Source organism: Gadus macrocephalus, chromosome 21 (genome assembly GCF_031168955.1).
Source record: "Gadus macrocephalus chromosome 21, ASM3116895v1".
Classification (NCBI taxonomy): Eukaryota; Metazoa; Chordata; class Actinopteri; order Gadiformes; family Gadidae; genus Gadus; species Gadus macrocephalus.
In genome coordinates, this window is record NC_082402.1 from 1,640,175 (window position 1) to 1,657,641 (window position 17,467).

General features: G+C 51.9%; 1 protein-coding gene across 1 annotated transcript; it reads left to right on the forward strand.

Annotated features, from left to right (window-relative positions):
• Positions 1–3,069: 3,069 nt before the first annotated feature.
• Positions 3,070–16,965, forward strand: LOC132449660 (snake venom 5'-nucleotidase-like). Its single transcript, XM_060041419.1, has 10 exons — positions 3,070–3,525; positions 4,229–4,445; positions 5,464–5,652; positions 6,282–6,479; positions 7,946–8,100; positions 9,220–9,328; positions 11,256–11,266; positions 11,399–11,537; positions 11,764–11,964; positions 16,338–16,965. The coding sequence occupies exons 1-10, from the start codon at positions 3,184–3,186 to the stop codon at positions 16,511–16,513; spliced, it is 1,737 nt and encodes a 578-aa protein (XP_059897402.1). The 5' UTR covers positions 3,070–3,183; the 3' UTR covers positions 16,514–16,965.
• The last annotated feature ends 502 nt before the right edge of the window (positions 16,966–17,467 follow it).

Genomic DNA, 17,467 nt, shown 5'->3' on the forward strand with positions numbered 1-17,467 from the left:
TAGGGGGTCTGGAGGGTCTTTAGGGTCTAGGGGGTCCGGGTGGTCTGGGGGGGTCTAGAGGGTCTGGAGGGTCTTTAGGGTAGGGGGTCTGGGGGTCTAGGGGGTCTGGAGGGTCTACTGACGATTTGGCAGGGTGCATGAAGACACCCAACTGGACAGGGTCATTATTGGGCAGGCTGGATAAACACACAGGAGTCGACATTGACCGTGAGTCAACAGTAGCTTACAGTAGTAACATCAGACGATATTACATTACCTCTCTGAAAGCATCCAACATAATACCTTCTCGTGGCCGTGGTAGATTGTCCTTCTCCCGCCCTCCTTTTACTTCTTTCGGTTTGATTTTCCTTCGCAGCTGCGTGGTCATTATGTTCCAGCTCATCGCGTCATGTTTTCAATTACGGTTTTTCATGACTTGTTAATCGAAGAGCGGACGGTGGGACATAAATCACGCCTCGCATCAATCTATTGGGCTCTTCCGCCCCCTTCTGGCTGCAAGTGGAACGGCGCGTTTTTCCATAACGTCAATCAAAATGTACAATTGGGGATGTTGATGAGCTTCACCGACTTGCTCGTCGGAGTATGACCAGCGGTCACCGTGGAAACCAGGTAGATGTAATGAACCGTTTCACCACCAACTCACTGAATCAAATGACGTAGCAACATCCATCCCTGATGACGTGCTCAGCGTTTAAAGAAGGGGTGTGTGGTTCCCCGGGCGGCCGCCAGAGGGCGCGGATGGACCGCAGAAGGAAGACGGGATAATGAATACCGCATGTGACAGAAAGTGGGCCACTTATTATCCTAATGCCAGTAAACACACATCAGCCAAATGGATTTAACTCATGCCTCCCTGTTCTTATCCCTCACATAGAACATCTATAGCCTCTTTGTGACCGTAGCCTCTATTATCACCGGAACTAGACCAGAGGGGAGGCCTATTGTACTCATCCCAGTGGAGATTCATTAGTGTTTATACAACAAGTCAAACTGCTACAACCAGTGTGTGATGGAGCTCTTAAGTGTCTTTACGTAAACCTTAAAGCATGAAAAATGTCACTCGCTGACATTTCCCAATCTCCATCTGGATCTCGCTGGAATCAGCTCTGAGGTCCTGGGGTACGAGCCCCACAAGGAGGTTGTGAACTTAATACCAAATCGATCCTCCAACAGATTCTTTCACAATGAGAGCTATAGTTATGATCTCAGAGGCCCTGGTCTGAGTCCTAAAGACAAGGGGTGTGTTGATCTTGGAGTATAGTGTGTGTGTGTGTGTGTGTGTGTGTGTGTGTGTGTGTGTGTGTGTGTGTGTGTGTGTGTGTGTGTGTGTGTGTGTGTGTGTGTGTGTGTGTGTGTGTGTGTGTGTGTGTGTGTGTGTGTGTGTGTGTGTTAACTGATGTAAGTCGCTTTGGATAAAAGCGTATGCTTAATGTAGAACTGATTGAAATGTAGAAATGGTAATTTTCTAATAAATAGATACAAAATTGTTTCAGGACCCTTTTGGCTTTAACTGTTCAGAGGTTAATCTTAACATTCAAATAAACGTGACGTAGTTATCTAATCTACCCAGTCCGTTGGGTTTCCGTGGAAAGCACCAGGAAACTCGTGGCCCGTTGGGATCGCTGGGAAATATGTGGAAAACATTATCGAAACATGGGGCCAGAGTTTGATAACAGAGTTGCCCAGGTGGTGAGGTATTGAGTGACACGCATGAACATGGTGGAACATGAAAGTTTTGTGGCACTGCAATGTGCTTCTCATCTCATAAATAAAAGCAATAGGATAGAAGGTGATAAGCTACAAGGAAATAAAGGCGTTCAAACTTGAAACTGATCCTACTATTTTCTGTTTAGTTCTGACTATTTTTTTATCGGATATAAAAAACCCTGCTTTGAATAACTTTAAGATCCGAACGCAGTGCACATGAACGGTCTCGGTCGGGATTCGGGAACACGCGTAAGCGTGAGCATCATCACTTACTGTACGTCCACACCGAAACTATATGGTCGCTCATAAAGTTTCGCTGCGAATATTTCTGTTCGCTTTGGTCGCTCAAGTCGCTCATGACGTACAATTCAAAAGTGCCTGCCGGTGTTCCCTGGGATCCACGCAAGCGAAGAGCGTCTACATTCCGATTGGCAGTGTTTTGCCGCTGAAACGCTTCATAGTAATTTGCATAAAGTTAAAAAGTTTTCAACTTTTTGGACGCTGTGGTCGCTCAACTTTGCTGCTAGCGTTGGTCGCTTTGGTCGCTTTGGTCGCTTTTGCCCATAGAAAGTGACTGACTTCCGGCGATTTGGTAGCTCAATTCGCTTCTGGTGCGGACGTACAGTTACGAGGTGTCTCGTTATTACCAGGACCATGAACGCGCATTTGAACCTTGTTCAGGTCCATGATGGACCAATGAAGAAAAGAAAGACGTTCAGGTCGGATGTCAAACTCGACACATGAAGCACCGTAACGTCAGCAAATCATGAACGCGTGAAAGTTAGGAGACACTTGACAATGTGAGGAGAAAAACCCAGGGGGACGGGGTGGTGGTACTGTCTGCACACACGCACACGCACGCGCAGCCGCGCACGCCGTCGCAAATTCTTGACGAGATGTTGCGTCTTGGACAGATGACACTTCTAAATGCAAAAGAGCACACAATAGTTTCACAGCTATTTTCGGTTTATCACCCATCCCTGCAACGCATCGTAGATGATCAATTCAATTCAATTCAATGACATTTTATTTGTATAGCCCTTAATCACCATTAAAGTCTCAAAGGGCTTACCAGGCCAAATATTTATGACTCCCCCCTTTACCCAAGCCCCCCAAAAGGGCAAGAAAAAAAAAAGCTCCCTTGAATTAGCAAGGAAGAAATATTGAGAAGAAACGATCCAATCAGGGAAACGTTTTAAGCGATTTGATACGATTTTTTTGATATTTGTATATAGCCTACAGCAATACATATGCATTACATATGTATTATTATAAAACATTATTTTTAGTAAAAAACACTTCAGCACAGCGGTGGGGCATGTTGACAAGAACATGATGAACTCTGGAGAACAACATCCCCCCCCCGCCCCACCCAAGCGCATTTAGAGGAGGGCTTCAAACTCCAACTCGGATTTGAACTCTGGTCCCTCTCTTCGGTAACCACTCTTCACCCGTCAGACGACACTCGGCTGTGAGATGGTCGCTCCGCGGGGGACCAGGAGGACTCTCCCGCTGCTCTGCCTCCTCGTGGTCTGCCTGGACCGGACTCTGGCCTGGGACCTAGTCCTGCTGCACACCAACGACGTCCACGCCCGGATGGAGCCGACGAGCCGCGAATCGGGGAAGTGCGTCCCCGCCAAGGCTCAATGCTTCGCCGGGGTAGCGCGGAGGTACTGGCAGGTGAACGAAATCCGGAACCGCGAGAAGAACGTTCTCCTGCTGGACGCCGGGGACCAGTTCCAGGGGAGCGTCTGGTTCAACTTCTACAAGGGCGCTGAGGCGGCTTTCTTCATGAACCGTCTGCGGTACGACGCGATGGTAGGCTCCTCCACCTCCTCTACTTCGGAGCTCCTCCACCTCGGAGCTCCTCCAACTAGGTGATTCTCTGTCAGAAGTGATCAGGAACCGCCGCCAATAACGCGTGTGTTACATGGGGAGGGATGCGTGAGAGATAGTCGGGATCGAGCGGGACAAGTCTGGATTTTATTGTGTTGGGATAAACTTATTGGAGTCATTGTTGAATATTTAGTTCAAGGAGCTCCTGTTTACCTGGGAAAGAGCGTTTTAATCCAACAGAGCCTGCAGCTCCGACGGAGACACGTGACCAGGAGAGGAACCCGTTTTCCTCAGCGCACGGAGAGAAAAACGGTGTAAACAGTTTGAATTTCTGCGAACCAACCTATAATTAGACTGAATATACACCAGAGTCTGGTTCACCAACCTACATCAGGTCTGGGAAGAGTAGACTGAAGGCAGCGCCCTAAACCAGACACAAAGACAAACATAGTGTTGTTGAATTGAGTTTCATTGAGTTTCAAATAAATCGCCCCCCCCCCCCCCTTATACGTATATTTCCAACTGTATTCGGTTTTTCAGGGATTAAAGTAGAACGTCAGGTCTTTACGGGGAAATGGAGACCGCCGCCTCACATCCGTTTCTCCCCAAACACAACCCGGACTGACGTTCCTCCTCTGCCTGCTCCTGCGATGCCCCAGCTGACCGTCCGTCCCTCCGTCCGCAGGCGCTGGGGAACCACGAGTTTGACAACGGCGTGGACGGTCTGGTGAAGCCCTTTCTGGAGGACGTGCGGTTCCCCGTGCTCAGCGCCAACCTAAACGCCACCTTGGCGCCGAAGATAGACGGCCGCTTCGAGCCCTACAAGATCCTGACGGTGGACGGGCAGAAGGTGGGCATCGTGGGCTACACCTCCCAGGAGACCCCCTCCCTCTCCCAGCCAGGTAACCTCCCCCCTCCTGATGCTGCATTGGACCGATTGGTTGGTGGTCTCTCCAGTCTGGGTCCTGGACCCACTGCGGGCGTGTGTCTGTCTGTCCGTTAACATTCTGCTCACCAGTCTCTACTCCTGTTCACCAGTCTCTCCTTCTGTCTCTCCTTCTCTCTCGCCTTCTGTCTCTCCTCCTGTCTCCTTTTGTCTTTCCTCCTGTCGCCTTCTGTCTCTCCTCCTGTCTCTCCTCCTGTCTCCTTCTGTCTCTCCTTCTGTCTCTCCTTCTGTCTCTCCTTCTCTCTCGCCTTCTGTCTCTCCTCCTGTTCACCAGTCCCTCCTTCTGTCTCTCCTTCTCTCTCGCCTTCTGTCTCTCCTCCTGTCTCTCCTCCTGTCTCCTTCTGTCTCTCCTTCTCTCTCGCCTTCTGTCTCTCCTCCTGTCTCTCCTCCTGTCTCCTTCTGTCTCTCCTTCTCTCTCGCCTTCTGTCTCTCCTTCTGTCTCTCCTTCTGTCTCCCCTCCTGTCTCCTTCTGTCTCTCCTCCTGTCCTTCTGTCTCTCCTTCTCTCTCGCCTTCTGTCTCTCCTTCTGTCTCTCCTCCTGTCTCCCCTCCTGTCTCCTTCTGTCTCTCCTTCTCTCTCGCCTTCTGTCTCTCCTTCTGTCTCCTTCTGTCTCTCCTCCTGTCTCCTTCTGTCTCTCCTCCTGTCTCCTTCTGTCTCTCCTCCTGTCTCCTTCTGTCTCTCCTTCTGTCTCTCCTTCTCCCTCTCCTCCTGTTCACCAGTTTCTCCTCCTGTCTCTCCTCCTGTTCACCAGTCTCTCCTCCTGTCTCTCCTCCTGTTCACCAGTCTCTCCTCCTGTCTCTCCTCCTGTCTCTCCTCCTGTTCACCAGTCCCTCCTTCTGTCTCTCCTTCTGTTCGTCTTTGTCTCCTCTATCGTTAGTCTCTCCTTCTGAAGTAACAAACACTTGACTACATTCCAGTCAGTGAAGTCCGCCGGTGGTGGGACTCCATTACCCAGAATGCTCTGCTCTCCCTCAGGACCCAACCTGGTGTTCGGGGAGGAGGTGGCCGCGGTCCAGCTGCAGGTAGACAAGCTGCTGACCCTTGGGGTCAACAAGATCATCGCCCTGGGTCACTCGGGCTTCACCAAAGACCAGGAGATCGCCAGGAAGGTCCGCGGGCTGGACGTGGTGATCGGGGGACACACAAACACCTTCCTGTACACAGGTACACACACATAGCTACACAACACCTTCATATAAACACACAACACCTTCCTGTACACAGGTAGACACACACAGCTACACAACACCTTCCTGTGCACAGGTAGACACACACAGCTACACAACAACTTTCTGTACACAGGTAGACACACACAGCTGCACAACACCTTCCTGTGCACAGGTACACAAACTTAACTACACTAACACCTTTTTGTATACAGATCATTTATACACAACAAAGGACACACACAGAGAAGCACACGCGTACACAACATGGTCACAGGACTCTGAGGTCACCCCTGACCGTTATCCAACCCATGGCATCAGGGGATCTGGTAGTGCGTCCTTCAGTCCTTGCGGTTGTGTATGCGGACCGGCCCGTCGTACTTTAGGCGCGCTCTCTCTCTCTCTCGGTGTCGCTCTGAGCTCAAGAGCCAAGAACGGCAGAGCGCCCACCGGTACCGAAAGCTTCTCTTCAAGAAACGCCAGGAGCGGGAGTTTCCCTTTGACCGGCCAACGCCAACATGTTATTTAAAGCTCTTATCGAGAGACTTCCGCAGAGAGCAGACACACAAAGGCCTGTGTCAACCCCCCCCCCCCCCAGCTCTCAGACGTTAATCTGCGTCTCCACAGGGCCCCCCCCGTCCACTGAGGTCCCGGCGGGGGACTATCCCTTCCTGGTGCAGTCCGACCACGGCGGGACGGTCCCGGTGGTGCAGGCCTACGCCTTCGGGAAGTACCTGGGCTACCTGAAGCTGACCTTTGACCCGGAGGGGAATGTGAAGGAGGCCAAAGGGAACCCCATCCTACTGGACAGCAACGTTCCTGAAGGTAGGGCTGCACTGCACGCACACGCACACACACAGACACACAGACACACACACACACACACACACACACACACACACACACACGCACACACACACCACTCTGAGGGTAGGCACGCACGCAGACACACACACACACGCTAGGTAAATAAAGTCGGTTTAGATACGTCCTGGACAGTGAAGCCAGATTTCCTGCCAAACCTTTCCTGTTGGGTGGGAGATCTGGCCCAATCTGGCATCACTGGTCCTGGGTTTGAGGGTTAGAGGGTTAGAGGGTCTGAGGGTCAGAGCAGTGTTACTCATTGCGCGGCTCGCCAAGCCTCTATTTGCGGCTCGCATGGCAGTAAAAATATACAGTGATATGGTCATGCAGTGAATACAGAAAAAAAAAAAAATCAAAACAAGCAGATATATGACATAAAACCTGTTAAAAAACGAATGTGGCTGCTCTCTTACAAACAATTAATTAAAAATAAATCAACAGCGGCATTGCAAGGTGGAAATATAGCCTAGATTTGAAAATATATTTAAACTTGCGCCCAACGCACCAACGCCCGGAGTTCAAAAAATTGAACTTTCAACGCTCCAACGCGTGACGCTTAGCCGCGATAGCCAATCAGCGTGGAGCTTGACCCGACGTCACTGGCAGAGAGTAGTGACGCTTGCACAGAAGCATACGGCCGACATCTTTCTTTATTCTGGGTGGAAATAGTAACATAGTTACGCCATTAAATGCGTTTATGGAAACATTTTTAGCAAGAAATGTGTATTTTACTTTCATAATGTTCGCTCGGTGAATGTGAAGGATATTTGGTTTGATAGTTATGACGAAGAGGGAACGCTCCGTTCACTTGCATGGACATGGACTCATCTAGCTGCGTTGGCGCGTTGACGCGTTGGAAGCGTTGAACCATCAGGCCCCGTGCCCACTACCTCCGTTGCGTGATCCCCATTGACTTTGAATGGGGACGGACGCGCAATGCATTGTGGATCCGTCCGTTCCGTTGGAGCCTTCGGCGCCGTCAGAAAGTTGAAAAATGTTCAACTTTTTCGGCAGCGACGGATCCGTTATCCAATTAGATTGCGTATGCAAATTTAAGCACTGTGACGCGACTCGGGCTCTGACGATACTGGAAAGCGGGAAAGCGGGTCATCTTGCATCGCAACAAGCAGGAAGAAGCGGGAAGAACCCGGCGAAGCGATTTGATTGGCTGACGGATGCCTCTGCAAAGACTACTCCCCCATCAGTCAGCAACGCCTTCCCACGTCCGTTGACTGACGGTGCAGTGGGCATGTAGGGTCACACAATGATCAAGCGTCAGGTTAGGCGCGTTACTCGCGTTATCCAACGCGAGTAACGCGGTTGGTGTGGCCGCACCATAAGGGGGTCTGCTGGTCTAAGGGGGTCATGCTGGTCTAAGGGGGTCTAAGGGGGTCATGCTGGTCTAAGGGGGTCTGCTGGTCTTCCAGATGCGTCTGTGGCGGCCGAGGTGGCGACCTGGAGGCAGAACCTGACCGTGTACTTGACCAAGACGGTGGGGAAGACACTGGTGTTCCTGAACGGGACCTTCGAGGAATGCCGCTTCCGGGAGTGCAACCTGGGGAACCTCATCTGTGACGCCATGGTGAGACTCCGCCCTCTGGGGATGACTCCGCCCCCTAGAGAGACTCCGCCCACTGGGGACTGGTGGAGGGTCGCCATGGTGAGACTCCGCCCTTTGGGGACGACTCCAGCCACTTGGGACGCAGGGCTTTACCATTGGTTCTTCCTAAGCTGTTTGAACATCTGTCCACTAGTGACATCACTAGTGGAGTGACCAATCAGGGGTATGATGGGCCGGTCACGGCCAATCAACCTCAAGCAGCAACCGAACAGGGGCCCTCAAAGCGTGCCTTTGGACGTTGGGGTTGAGACAGACGTTATGGGGGACTCTAGTCCAGGGCGGGGGTCCTCTGACGTTAGGGGGGACTCTAGTCCAGGGCGGGGGTCCTCTGACGTTAGGGGGGACTCTAGTCCAGGGCCGGGGTCCTCTGACGTTAGGGGGGACTCTAGTCCAGGGCGGGGGTCCTCTGACGTTGGGGGGGACCCTAGTCCAGGGCGGGGGTCCTCTGACGTTAGGGGGGACTCTAGTCCAGGGCGGGGGTCCTCTGACGTTAGGGGGGACTCTAGTCCAGGGCGGGGGTCCTCTGACGTTAGGGGGGACTCTAGTCCAGGGCGGGGGTCCTCTGACGTTGGGGGGGACCCTAGTCCAGGGCCGGGGTCCTCTGACGTTGGGGGGGACCCTAGTCCAGGGCGGGGGTCCTCTGACGTTAGGGGGGACTCTAGTCCAGGGCGGGGGGCCTGGTTGGTCCTCTGACGGTTAAAGGAGGAGACCAGGGAGACAGAGGGAGCGTTCAGGGTCACGGCAGCAGGCGTGTCTCAGCATGCTCTGCTATCAGGACAATCATTAGCATGTGTTAGCCGATCCAGCAGCTAACTCAGGATAATCATCAGCGTGTGTTAGGATTCCGATCCGGCAGCTAACTCAGGATAATCATCGGCGTGTGTTAGGATTCCGATCCGGCAGCTAACTCAGGATAATCATCGGCGTGTGTTAGGATTCCGATCCGGCAGCTATGTTGAACCCATTCGCTAGGGGCTAGCGTGTGTTAACGTTGCCAACATGCTCACATTCACTGCGTGCGCGTTGGCCCGTTAGCTGGGGGCTAGCGCGTGCTAACGGTAGCCTGCGGTTGGGTTCCAGATCCACAACAACATCAAGTACGCAGACGAGCTCCAGTGGAACCATGTGGCAGCCTGCATCCTGAACGGGGGCTCGGTGCGGACCTCCATCAACGAGAGGAGCGCCGACGGTGAGGAAGGGGGGGAGAGAGGGAGGGAGGGGGAGACACAAGGGGGAGAGAGGGAGGGAGGGGGGAGACACAAGGGGGAGAGAGGGAGGGAGGGGGAGACACAAGGGGGAGAGTGGGAGGGAGGGGGAGACACAAGGGGGAGAGAGGGAGGGAGGGGGGAAACACAAGGGGGAGAGAGGGAGGGAGGGGGGAGACACAAGGGGGAGAGAGGGAGGGAGGGGGAGACACAAGGGGGAGAGAGGGAGGGAGGGGGGAGACACAAGGGGGAGAGAGGGAGGGAGGGGGAGACACAAGGGGAGGGAGGGGGAGACACAAGGGGGAGAGAGGAAGGGAGGGGGGAGACACAAGGGGAGGGAGGGGGGAGACGCGTGAGAGGGAGGGAGGGAGGGGGGAGACACAAGGGGAGGAAGGGGGGAGACACACGGGGGAGAGAGGGAGGGAGGGGGGAGACACAAGGGGAGGGAGGGGGGAGACGCGTGAGAGGGAGGGAGGGAGGGGGGAGACACAAGCGGAGGAAGGGGGGAGACACAAGGGGGAGAGAGGGAGGGAGGGGGGAGACACAAGGGGAGGGAGGGGGGAGACGCGTGAGAGGGAGGGAGGGGGGAGACGCGTGGGAGAGAGGGAGGGAGGGGGGAGACACAAGGGGAGGGGGGGGGAGACGCGCGGGAGAGAGGGAGGGAGGGGGGAGGGAGACCTCGGGGGTGTTGTAAGTGGGCAGAGGGGGGAAAAGAGAGAGACAGTAAGGGGGAGAGTGAGACGGGGGAGAGAGGAAGGGAGTGATCTAGAGACGGGAGAGAGGGACGACCTTGTAAGGAAACAGTGAGGCTGGAGTCGTGGCAACCATGTCTTCAGATGTTAGGCTGGTTCATGGGAAGGTCGACCGCTGAGTCAGTGAGGAGGTGATGGGATATAGGGGCCACATCCGCCTCAACATCCCCCGCATCGAACCTGGGGAACGGAAAGGAAGTAAAGATGTGGGAATAGATAACAAATGGCAGTGCTCAGATGGCTGTCGCTGTTCTACATGAACTGATGAGAGCGGTCAGTCTCACCTGAGGTTCTGCTCCCTCTGCTGACCTCAGTCCTCAAGCATCTGAACAGGAGGGAGGGAGAGAGGGAGGGAGGGGAGAGAGGGAGGGAGGGGAGAGAGGGAGGGAGGGGAGAGAGGGAGGGAGGGAGGGAGAGAGAGGGAGAGAGGGAGGGAGGGGAGAGAGGGAGGGAGAGAGGGAGGGAGAGAGAGAGAGAGAGAGAGGGAGGGAGAGAGAGAGAGAGGGAGGGAGAGATGGAGAGAGAGGGAGGGAGGGAGGGAGAGAGAGGGAGGGAAATCTTTCCATAAGCAGGATAGGAGTAAGACGATTTGACAAGATTAGACATCTAACACTTGTCCAAGAGATACTAGAGGAGGGCACCTTTCCACCATCACACCATAGAACGTTCTAGCTGGTGTGTAGCTGGTGTGTAGCTGGTGTGTAGCTGGTGTCAGGACCGGTACTGGCGGAGCAGCAGGAAGTGTAACAACAAGGCTTTTATCGTCCTCATCCCGCAGCGACCCGTACCCGGATGAAGCCTCAAATTTCAAAGAGGTTTTTTCCTCTTAATCTAAAACACGAAATTAATTTCAGGCGGAAATGAAATCTTCCACTTAGCTTTGTTCACTCTTACCACCTTTGACCTTTGACCCGGGTCTACACCTGTGTCCCTGGTGCAGGGGACATCACGGTGGAGGAACCGGTCAGGGTTCGACCTTTGACCCTGTGCTCTGTGCAGGGGACATCACGGTGGAGGACGACCTTGACCTTTGACCCTGTGCTCTGTGCAGGGACCGGTCAGGGTTCGACCTTTGACCCTGTGCTCTGTGCAGGGGACATCACGGTGGAGGAACCGGTCAGGGTGCGACCTTTGACCTTTGACCCTGTGCTCTGTGCAGGGGACATCACGGTGGAGGACCCGGTCAGGGTGCGACCTCTGACCTTTGACCCTGTGCTCTGTGCAGGGTACATCACGGTGGAGGACCCGGTCAGGGTTCGACCTCTGACCTTTGACCCTGTGCTCTGTGCAGGGGACATCAAGGTGGAGGACCTGCTTGCGGTGATGCCGTTCGGCGGGACCTTTGACCTGGTGCAGCTGAGTGGCGCCACGCTCCTCAGCGCCTTCGAGCACGCCGTGCGGCGGTACGGACAGTCCACCGGGGAGTTCCTGCAGGTGTCCGGTGAGCCCCCGCCCTTCCGGGACATCCCATAATAACCGCAGCTCTGTACAGTACAGTACAGGACAGGACATGTGACGCGCCGACGTCCTACGCAGAGTTTAATTGTCATTGTAGCACACGACGAAACACAGTTTGGCACTCTCTAGGCCAACACAACGTCTACACAACGCAGCAGGTCAGAGGTCAGAGGTCAGAGGTAACCCCCCCCCCCTCCCCCCCTCCCCAGGGATCCGGGTGGTGTACGACCTGTCCCGCCCCCCCGGCGAGCGTGTCCGCAGCCTGCGGGTGCTCTGCACCGAGTGCCGGGTGCCCTGCTACGAGCCGGTGGACAAGGGGGCGCTGTACAGGGTGGTGCTGCCCTCCTACCTGGTCGCCGGGGGCGACGGCTTCTCCATGATCCGAGACGAGATCGTCAAGCACGACTCGGGTGAGTGGCCGGGACGCCGGGGCGTTGCCGTGGGTTACACCTCCTGTTCTCTGGAGAGCTTCCTTTTGGCCCGTAAAAAGACTTTGTGGAGCCCGCCTTTCAAAGCGTTGTTGCTTTTAAAAGGCGGGCTCCACAAAGTCCCCACGAAGGATGACCACTTCCTGTGCCTCTTTAGTCCTTCCTGTCTGCTCTGCAGTGGGTGCGGTCACAAAGCTGATGCAGATATGTCACGGTTTCGTTAGAGATATTCTACCGAACAAAAACGCATTCGCTCGAGCTTGCCTGCCTTCAGAAGATGTCGATATGAAGGCTGATATGTGAGGTTACTCTCATACACTGTACTGACTTTGCGACTAGAAAAGTTCCAGCTTGCTGGGATGCGTCTGGCGAACTCCTTGCTATATTGCTGTCCAAAGTGGCAGTTGTCTTTGGGGAGCGTGAGAAAAAGGAAGAAAAACCACTGATGAAAGAGAAGAAGCCACGCTCAATTCCTCAATTACAAGGGTAATTGAGGCCTGTTACACAACCAAATTCAGTCGGTGTGCGTAACGGTGTATGAAGTGGGCATTGGGATAAATGTCCTGAACCTTCCTCCACCTGTTGCTCCTCGCATCACACTCGCTCCATCATATGTTTGTGCCATCATCAGTCTCTGTCCACCTCATCCTCAGCTGAAGAAACGACACCCAATTGTTGCAGAAGTACATTGGAGATGGCCTCTGCGGTCGTGCCTCCATTCATTTGTTTGAAACAAAAAAACCTGCATCTTGTTTGCTTCGTCTATGTAACGAAAGACAACAACGAATTGGCAATGGGTTGAAACATCGTCGTTCCATCGGCCTGCACTGCAAGGAATTCTGTGTTTTTCAGATCCTGTATAATGCGTCTCTGAATTTACAGCAAGCATGCAATCGACAATCGCATTCCGAATGAGGTTGGGCGTACCTTTGAACACCGTGGCCTTCTCCAGACGTTCTCTCAGTGCGAGATCCAATGATGCTACTAAACCCACTAAGCCCAGGAAGACACCAGGTCTATCTGATGATTCACTCGTTATCTCCTCTTGAGAGCCAGTTTGAATGCTCCACAGAGTTGTACACAGTCAATGAACTTTGACAGAAATTGTCGGTTGTTGTCGACCTCCTTACTGTGATTCCTCACACTGTCATGATAGCCCTCGTCCAGCTGCGCAGCGATATTAACTTGACCTAGCATGGCAGACTTCATTGGACAATGTAAATGTGCTTTGCTTGTTTCATTTTTCTTAGCTCGTTCTGAAAAGTGCTTCACATTACTCACACCCGTCATCCATATATCCCCTTGTCCTGTGCACACACTTGCTTGGAAAAGTAGAAGGAAACAAAAAACAGTGTTTCTTATTGAGCAACCACATTTTTTCTTCTCATACCATGCCAGTTCTGTTGTACGTTTTCCCCCATCCTTCATTTGTTGGATAATGTTAATATCCGGTCTGTTCGGGCCAAGTTGTTTGATGGCTAATTAATCTTCCAATTTTAACCTCTCAGATGGTAATAACTACTACTAACTCCTGTGAGCTGGTACTCCATCATGTGTCCATAAAGTCCAACATAGGGGGAAGAGTTCAGTTCAGTTCAGTTTAACTTTATTGTCCCAAAAAGGGAAACTTGTCTTGCAGTCAGGTACACATAAAAACATAAAAACACAATATACAGGAGGACACACAACAAGGAGATAGACACGGGCTAATAAGTAAAAAAACGGTCATACTTATCTAGTCATCTGATTCAAATACATTTACAGGTATGTGCAAAGAATTGTGCAAATTTAGCAAACGAATTGCGCTAGGAATAAAAGAGTTCTTTGACCTATTGGACTTAGAAAGAGGGACTCTTAGTCTCCGGCCTGAGGGAAGGGCCTCAAATGAACAATGAAGGGGATTTTTACAGTCCAATATAGACAATGCTTTCTTAGTAACCTGCTTCTCATAAATGTTCAGCAAGGATACTTGTGGACAGCCAATCAACTTCCCAGCCACCTTCACAATATGGCTGAGGTTGTTTTTGTCCCTAAGGCTGATGCCCCCATACCAGGCAATAAAAGAAAAAGTGAGAACAGATTCTGTAAAAGATTTATAAAATAAAGACAACATAACCTTATCGACATTGAAGGAGTTAAGCTTCCGAAGGAAGTACAATCGTTGTTGCCCCTTCTTGCAAATAGTACCAGTATTAACGTCAAATTTGAGTTTATTGTCTATCATCGTTCCCAGATATTTATACTGGTCAACCATCTCTATGCAGTTTCCATTCATGTATGTAGGTGGTGGAGAACAAGATTGGTTTCTTCTAAAATCAATGGCCAGATTTTTTGTCTTTGAGATGTTAAGCTGAAGAAAAGACTTGTCACACCAACTGACAAACTCATCAACCACTGGCCCATGCTGAGATTCATGCTTATGCAGTAAACTAACAATAACTGTCATCAGCAAATTTCAGGATGTGTCTATTAATATGCTGACTTCTACAGTCATTAGTGCAGAGGATATACAGTAGAGGGGAAAGTACACAACCCTGGGGAGAGCCAGTGGAAGAGACACGCCTTTCCGAGAGACAACCATTTACCTTTACTGTTAGTTAAGAAATCCATAATCCAGCTCACAAGATTACTCTCAAGATTAAATTCGGATAGTAGTTTACTGACTAAAACATGTGGCTGGAGCCTGGATAGTATTAAAAGCAGAAGAAAAATCTAAAAACAAAAGCCTGGCGTGTGTGCCCGGACCATCTAGATGGCTGTACAGGGGATTTAGTAGTGTAATCAGGGCATCCTCCACCCCTCTTCTAGCCCTGTGTGCAAATTGCCCGGGGTCCAGGGCCTCACCCACCCTTAACAACAAAAGACACTTCACAATCTTTTCGAATGACTTCATGACCAGTGAGGTCAATGCCACTGGCCTGAAGTCATTTAAACTCTTTGTAGTGTTGCTCTTTACCACTGGAACAATAATGGACTCCTTCCATGCCTTTGGGACCCTTCTCTGTTCCAAGGACATCTCAAAAATATCAGTGAACACCCCGCAGAGCTGTTCTGAACAGCACTTTAACAATCTCCCAGTAATGCCATCTGGACCCGGACTTTTATTGACCTTATTTCTCTTAAATACTGACCTAACATCTTCTTGTGTAATTGAGAATGGTGTGGACTTTACCAGAGCTTGCTCCTCAGTTAATATTAATTGAGAGAGAGAGAAGACAGTAAACACCCTGTGTTGGAAAGGCTCGACACACAACTGTAGTAGAATCATCAATCTGCTATCTAAAGTGGACTGGGCCCTCAGCCGTCTCCAGCTGTTCCTTCCTGTCTGTACTGCTAACGAGTTAACGAGCCGCCAACCCCTCAGATTCAAACCATCTCTTTTTTTCCATCAACAATCACCCTGTAATGTTTAACACCAGAATACAAATCGTTAAATACATGTTCAAAAATATAATTGTGTAAACCGGAGTTCACCAGACACCACAAGATATGTAGCCTGGATACCAGCCTGAACTCCGCCCACAAAATATTTGGTCTGGAGATTCAGTCTGGAATTGAGCTCGTTGGGAGGTATTTGGTCAGATCAAAAAGTGATCTGACCAATCAAATTGTAAGGGCGGGCTTTATACGTTGATGGACAGATGATACACATTAACGTAATCAACCACGTCACCAAAGAGCGCTCAGCGCTTTTACTTTTTTTCTCAAAAATGCTGACCGTGTTGCCAATTTGTCTGTGTATCCTTAAATTCTTTTTACAAAACCGGCATAAATCGTTTATGTCCATCTTCTTTTTCTACTTCTTCGAACATGCGCTCAGTTGAGTTCGTTTGAGAATAGCTGTGCTTCGCACAACATACGTCACATACTACGTTGCTCTGATTGGTTTTAGGTCTATCCAATTGAGCGAAGAGGCATTTTCCTTCCTGGTTCCGCCCTATAATCACAGCCCAATGGTTCGGTCTCAGACTCATATTCTGACTAGAATTATGAGTATGACATCGCCAGGCTACAAGATATGGGTACTGGCCCTTTAATTGTTTACTCTGCGTTACTACGGCGACTCAGCGTTCCAACTCACCATCACTGGAGGGTTTTCACTGTGCCTGGGGGAGCCTCTACGGCCCCCCTGCAGTGTTGCCAGATTGGGCCAGATTTCCCGCCCAATCTGGCAACACGTGCTGCCTCTCTCGGGTCCAGCAGTCCCACTGCGTTACAGCAGAACCTCTGATCCAGCAGCAGGCGTTGCCAGATTGGGCGGCTAATCCGGCCCAATCTGGCAACGCTGCCCCCCCTGTTGGCCCCTGACGGCCCCTGACCTGGTCTGTGACCCCCCCTGTGGTTCTGCCCTCCAGGGGACCTGGACATCGCGGTGCTGGTCAAATACATCAAGGAGCGGCAGAAGGTCCACCCCGCCCTGGAGGACCGGATCTCCTTCTACAAGAGCTCTGGGGGCCGGGCCCCGGGGCCCGCCACGCCGCTGCTGGTCACCCTGCTGGGCCTGGTGTGGGCCCTCTACGGGGGTCTCTAGGGGCCCGCCTGGTCTGGGCCCTCTACGGGGGCCTCTAGGGGCCCGCCTGGTCTGGGCCCTCTACGGGGGTCTCTAGGGGCCCGCCTGGGCTGGGCCCTCTACGGGGGTCTCTAGGGGCCGCAGGTCTGGGCCTTCCACTGGTGACCTGGTTTGCCCACAGTCCCTCTCTTTTGTGTACAAGACGTGATGACTTTTGGAGGAGCTCTTTGGTTCTTTCAGCCGCCACCACTCCGGGTGGGACCAACATGCTTTTAAAGGTTTTTAAAGTATTATTAAATTTTATTTCCTACAGGAGTGCACGACTACACAAAGTTATTAAGACACAGACAGAGGAGCTAGCAGTTAGCTAGAGGAGCTAGCACTTTGACCTAGTTAATCTAAAAGAAAATATCTATATATTAGAATCAGATTATAATAAATGATTTAATCTAATACATATGAAGTCAACAGAGGCGAAACAAAATTGCGTTTGGCCTCTGAGAAGGAAGGATTGGACACAGCGTTTACACCCGGTGAGAAGGGTCTGCTTATCCATCACCCAAGACCAGGACCAGGACCGGGACCGGGATCAGGTCCTGGACCGGGATCAGGACCTGGACCGAGATCAGGACCTGGAACTGGGTCAGGACCTGGACCGGGATCAGGACCTGGGATCAGGACCTGGACCTGGGATCAGGACCTGGACCGGGATCAGGACCTGGACCGGGATCAGGACCAGGACTGGGATCAGGACCTGGACCTGGACCTAGATCCGGATCAGGCACATTGCCAGGCCATGACTGTATTCAGAACCAGCTGACAGACCGGGTCTCATTCAGGGTCCATGACCGGCTCCACATCAAGTAGCTCACTGGTCAGCATTGTAGTTGTTTTGTTAACTGGTATAAAGGGACACCTCATTGGACAGGTTTCAGAGGAACTGAGTGAGACCAGAACCTCTGGTCGGAGTTAGAC

Excerpts from the sequence above, each read along its gene's own strand:
- LOC132449660 (XM_060041419.1), top strand. The coding sequence starts at position 3,184 with ATGGTCGCTCCGCGGGGGACCAGGAGGACTCTCCCGCTGCTCTGCCTC. Across the intron at positions 4,446-5,463 it reads CCCCTCCCTCTCCCAGCCAG|GACCCAACCTGGTGTTCGGG; the intron begins GTAACCTCCCCC and ends GCTCTCCCTCAG. Across the intron at positions 6,480-7,945 it reads GGACAGCAACGTTCCTGAAG|ATGCGTCTGTGGCGGCCGAG; the intron begins GTAGGGCTGCAC and ends CTGGTCTTCCAG.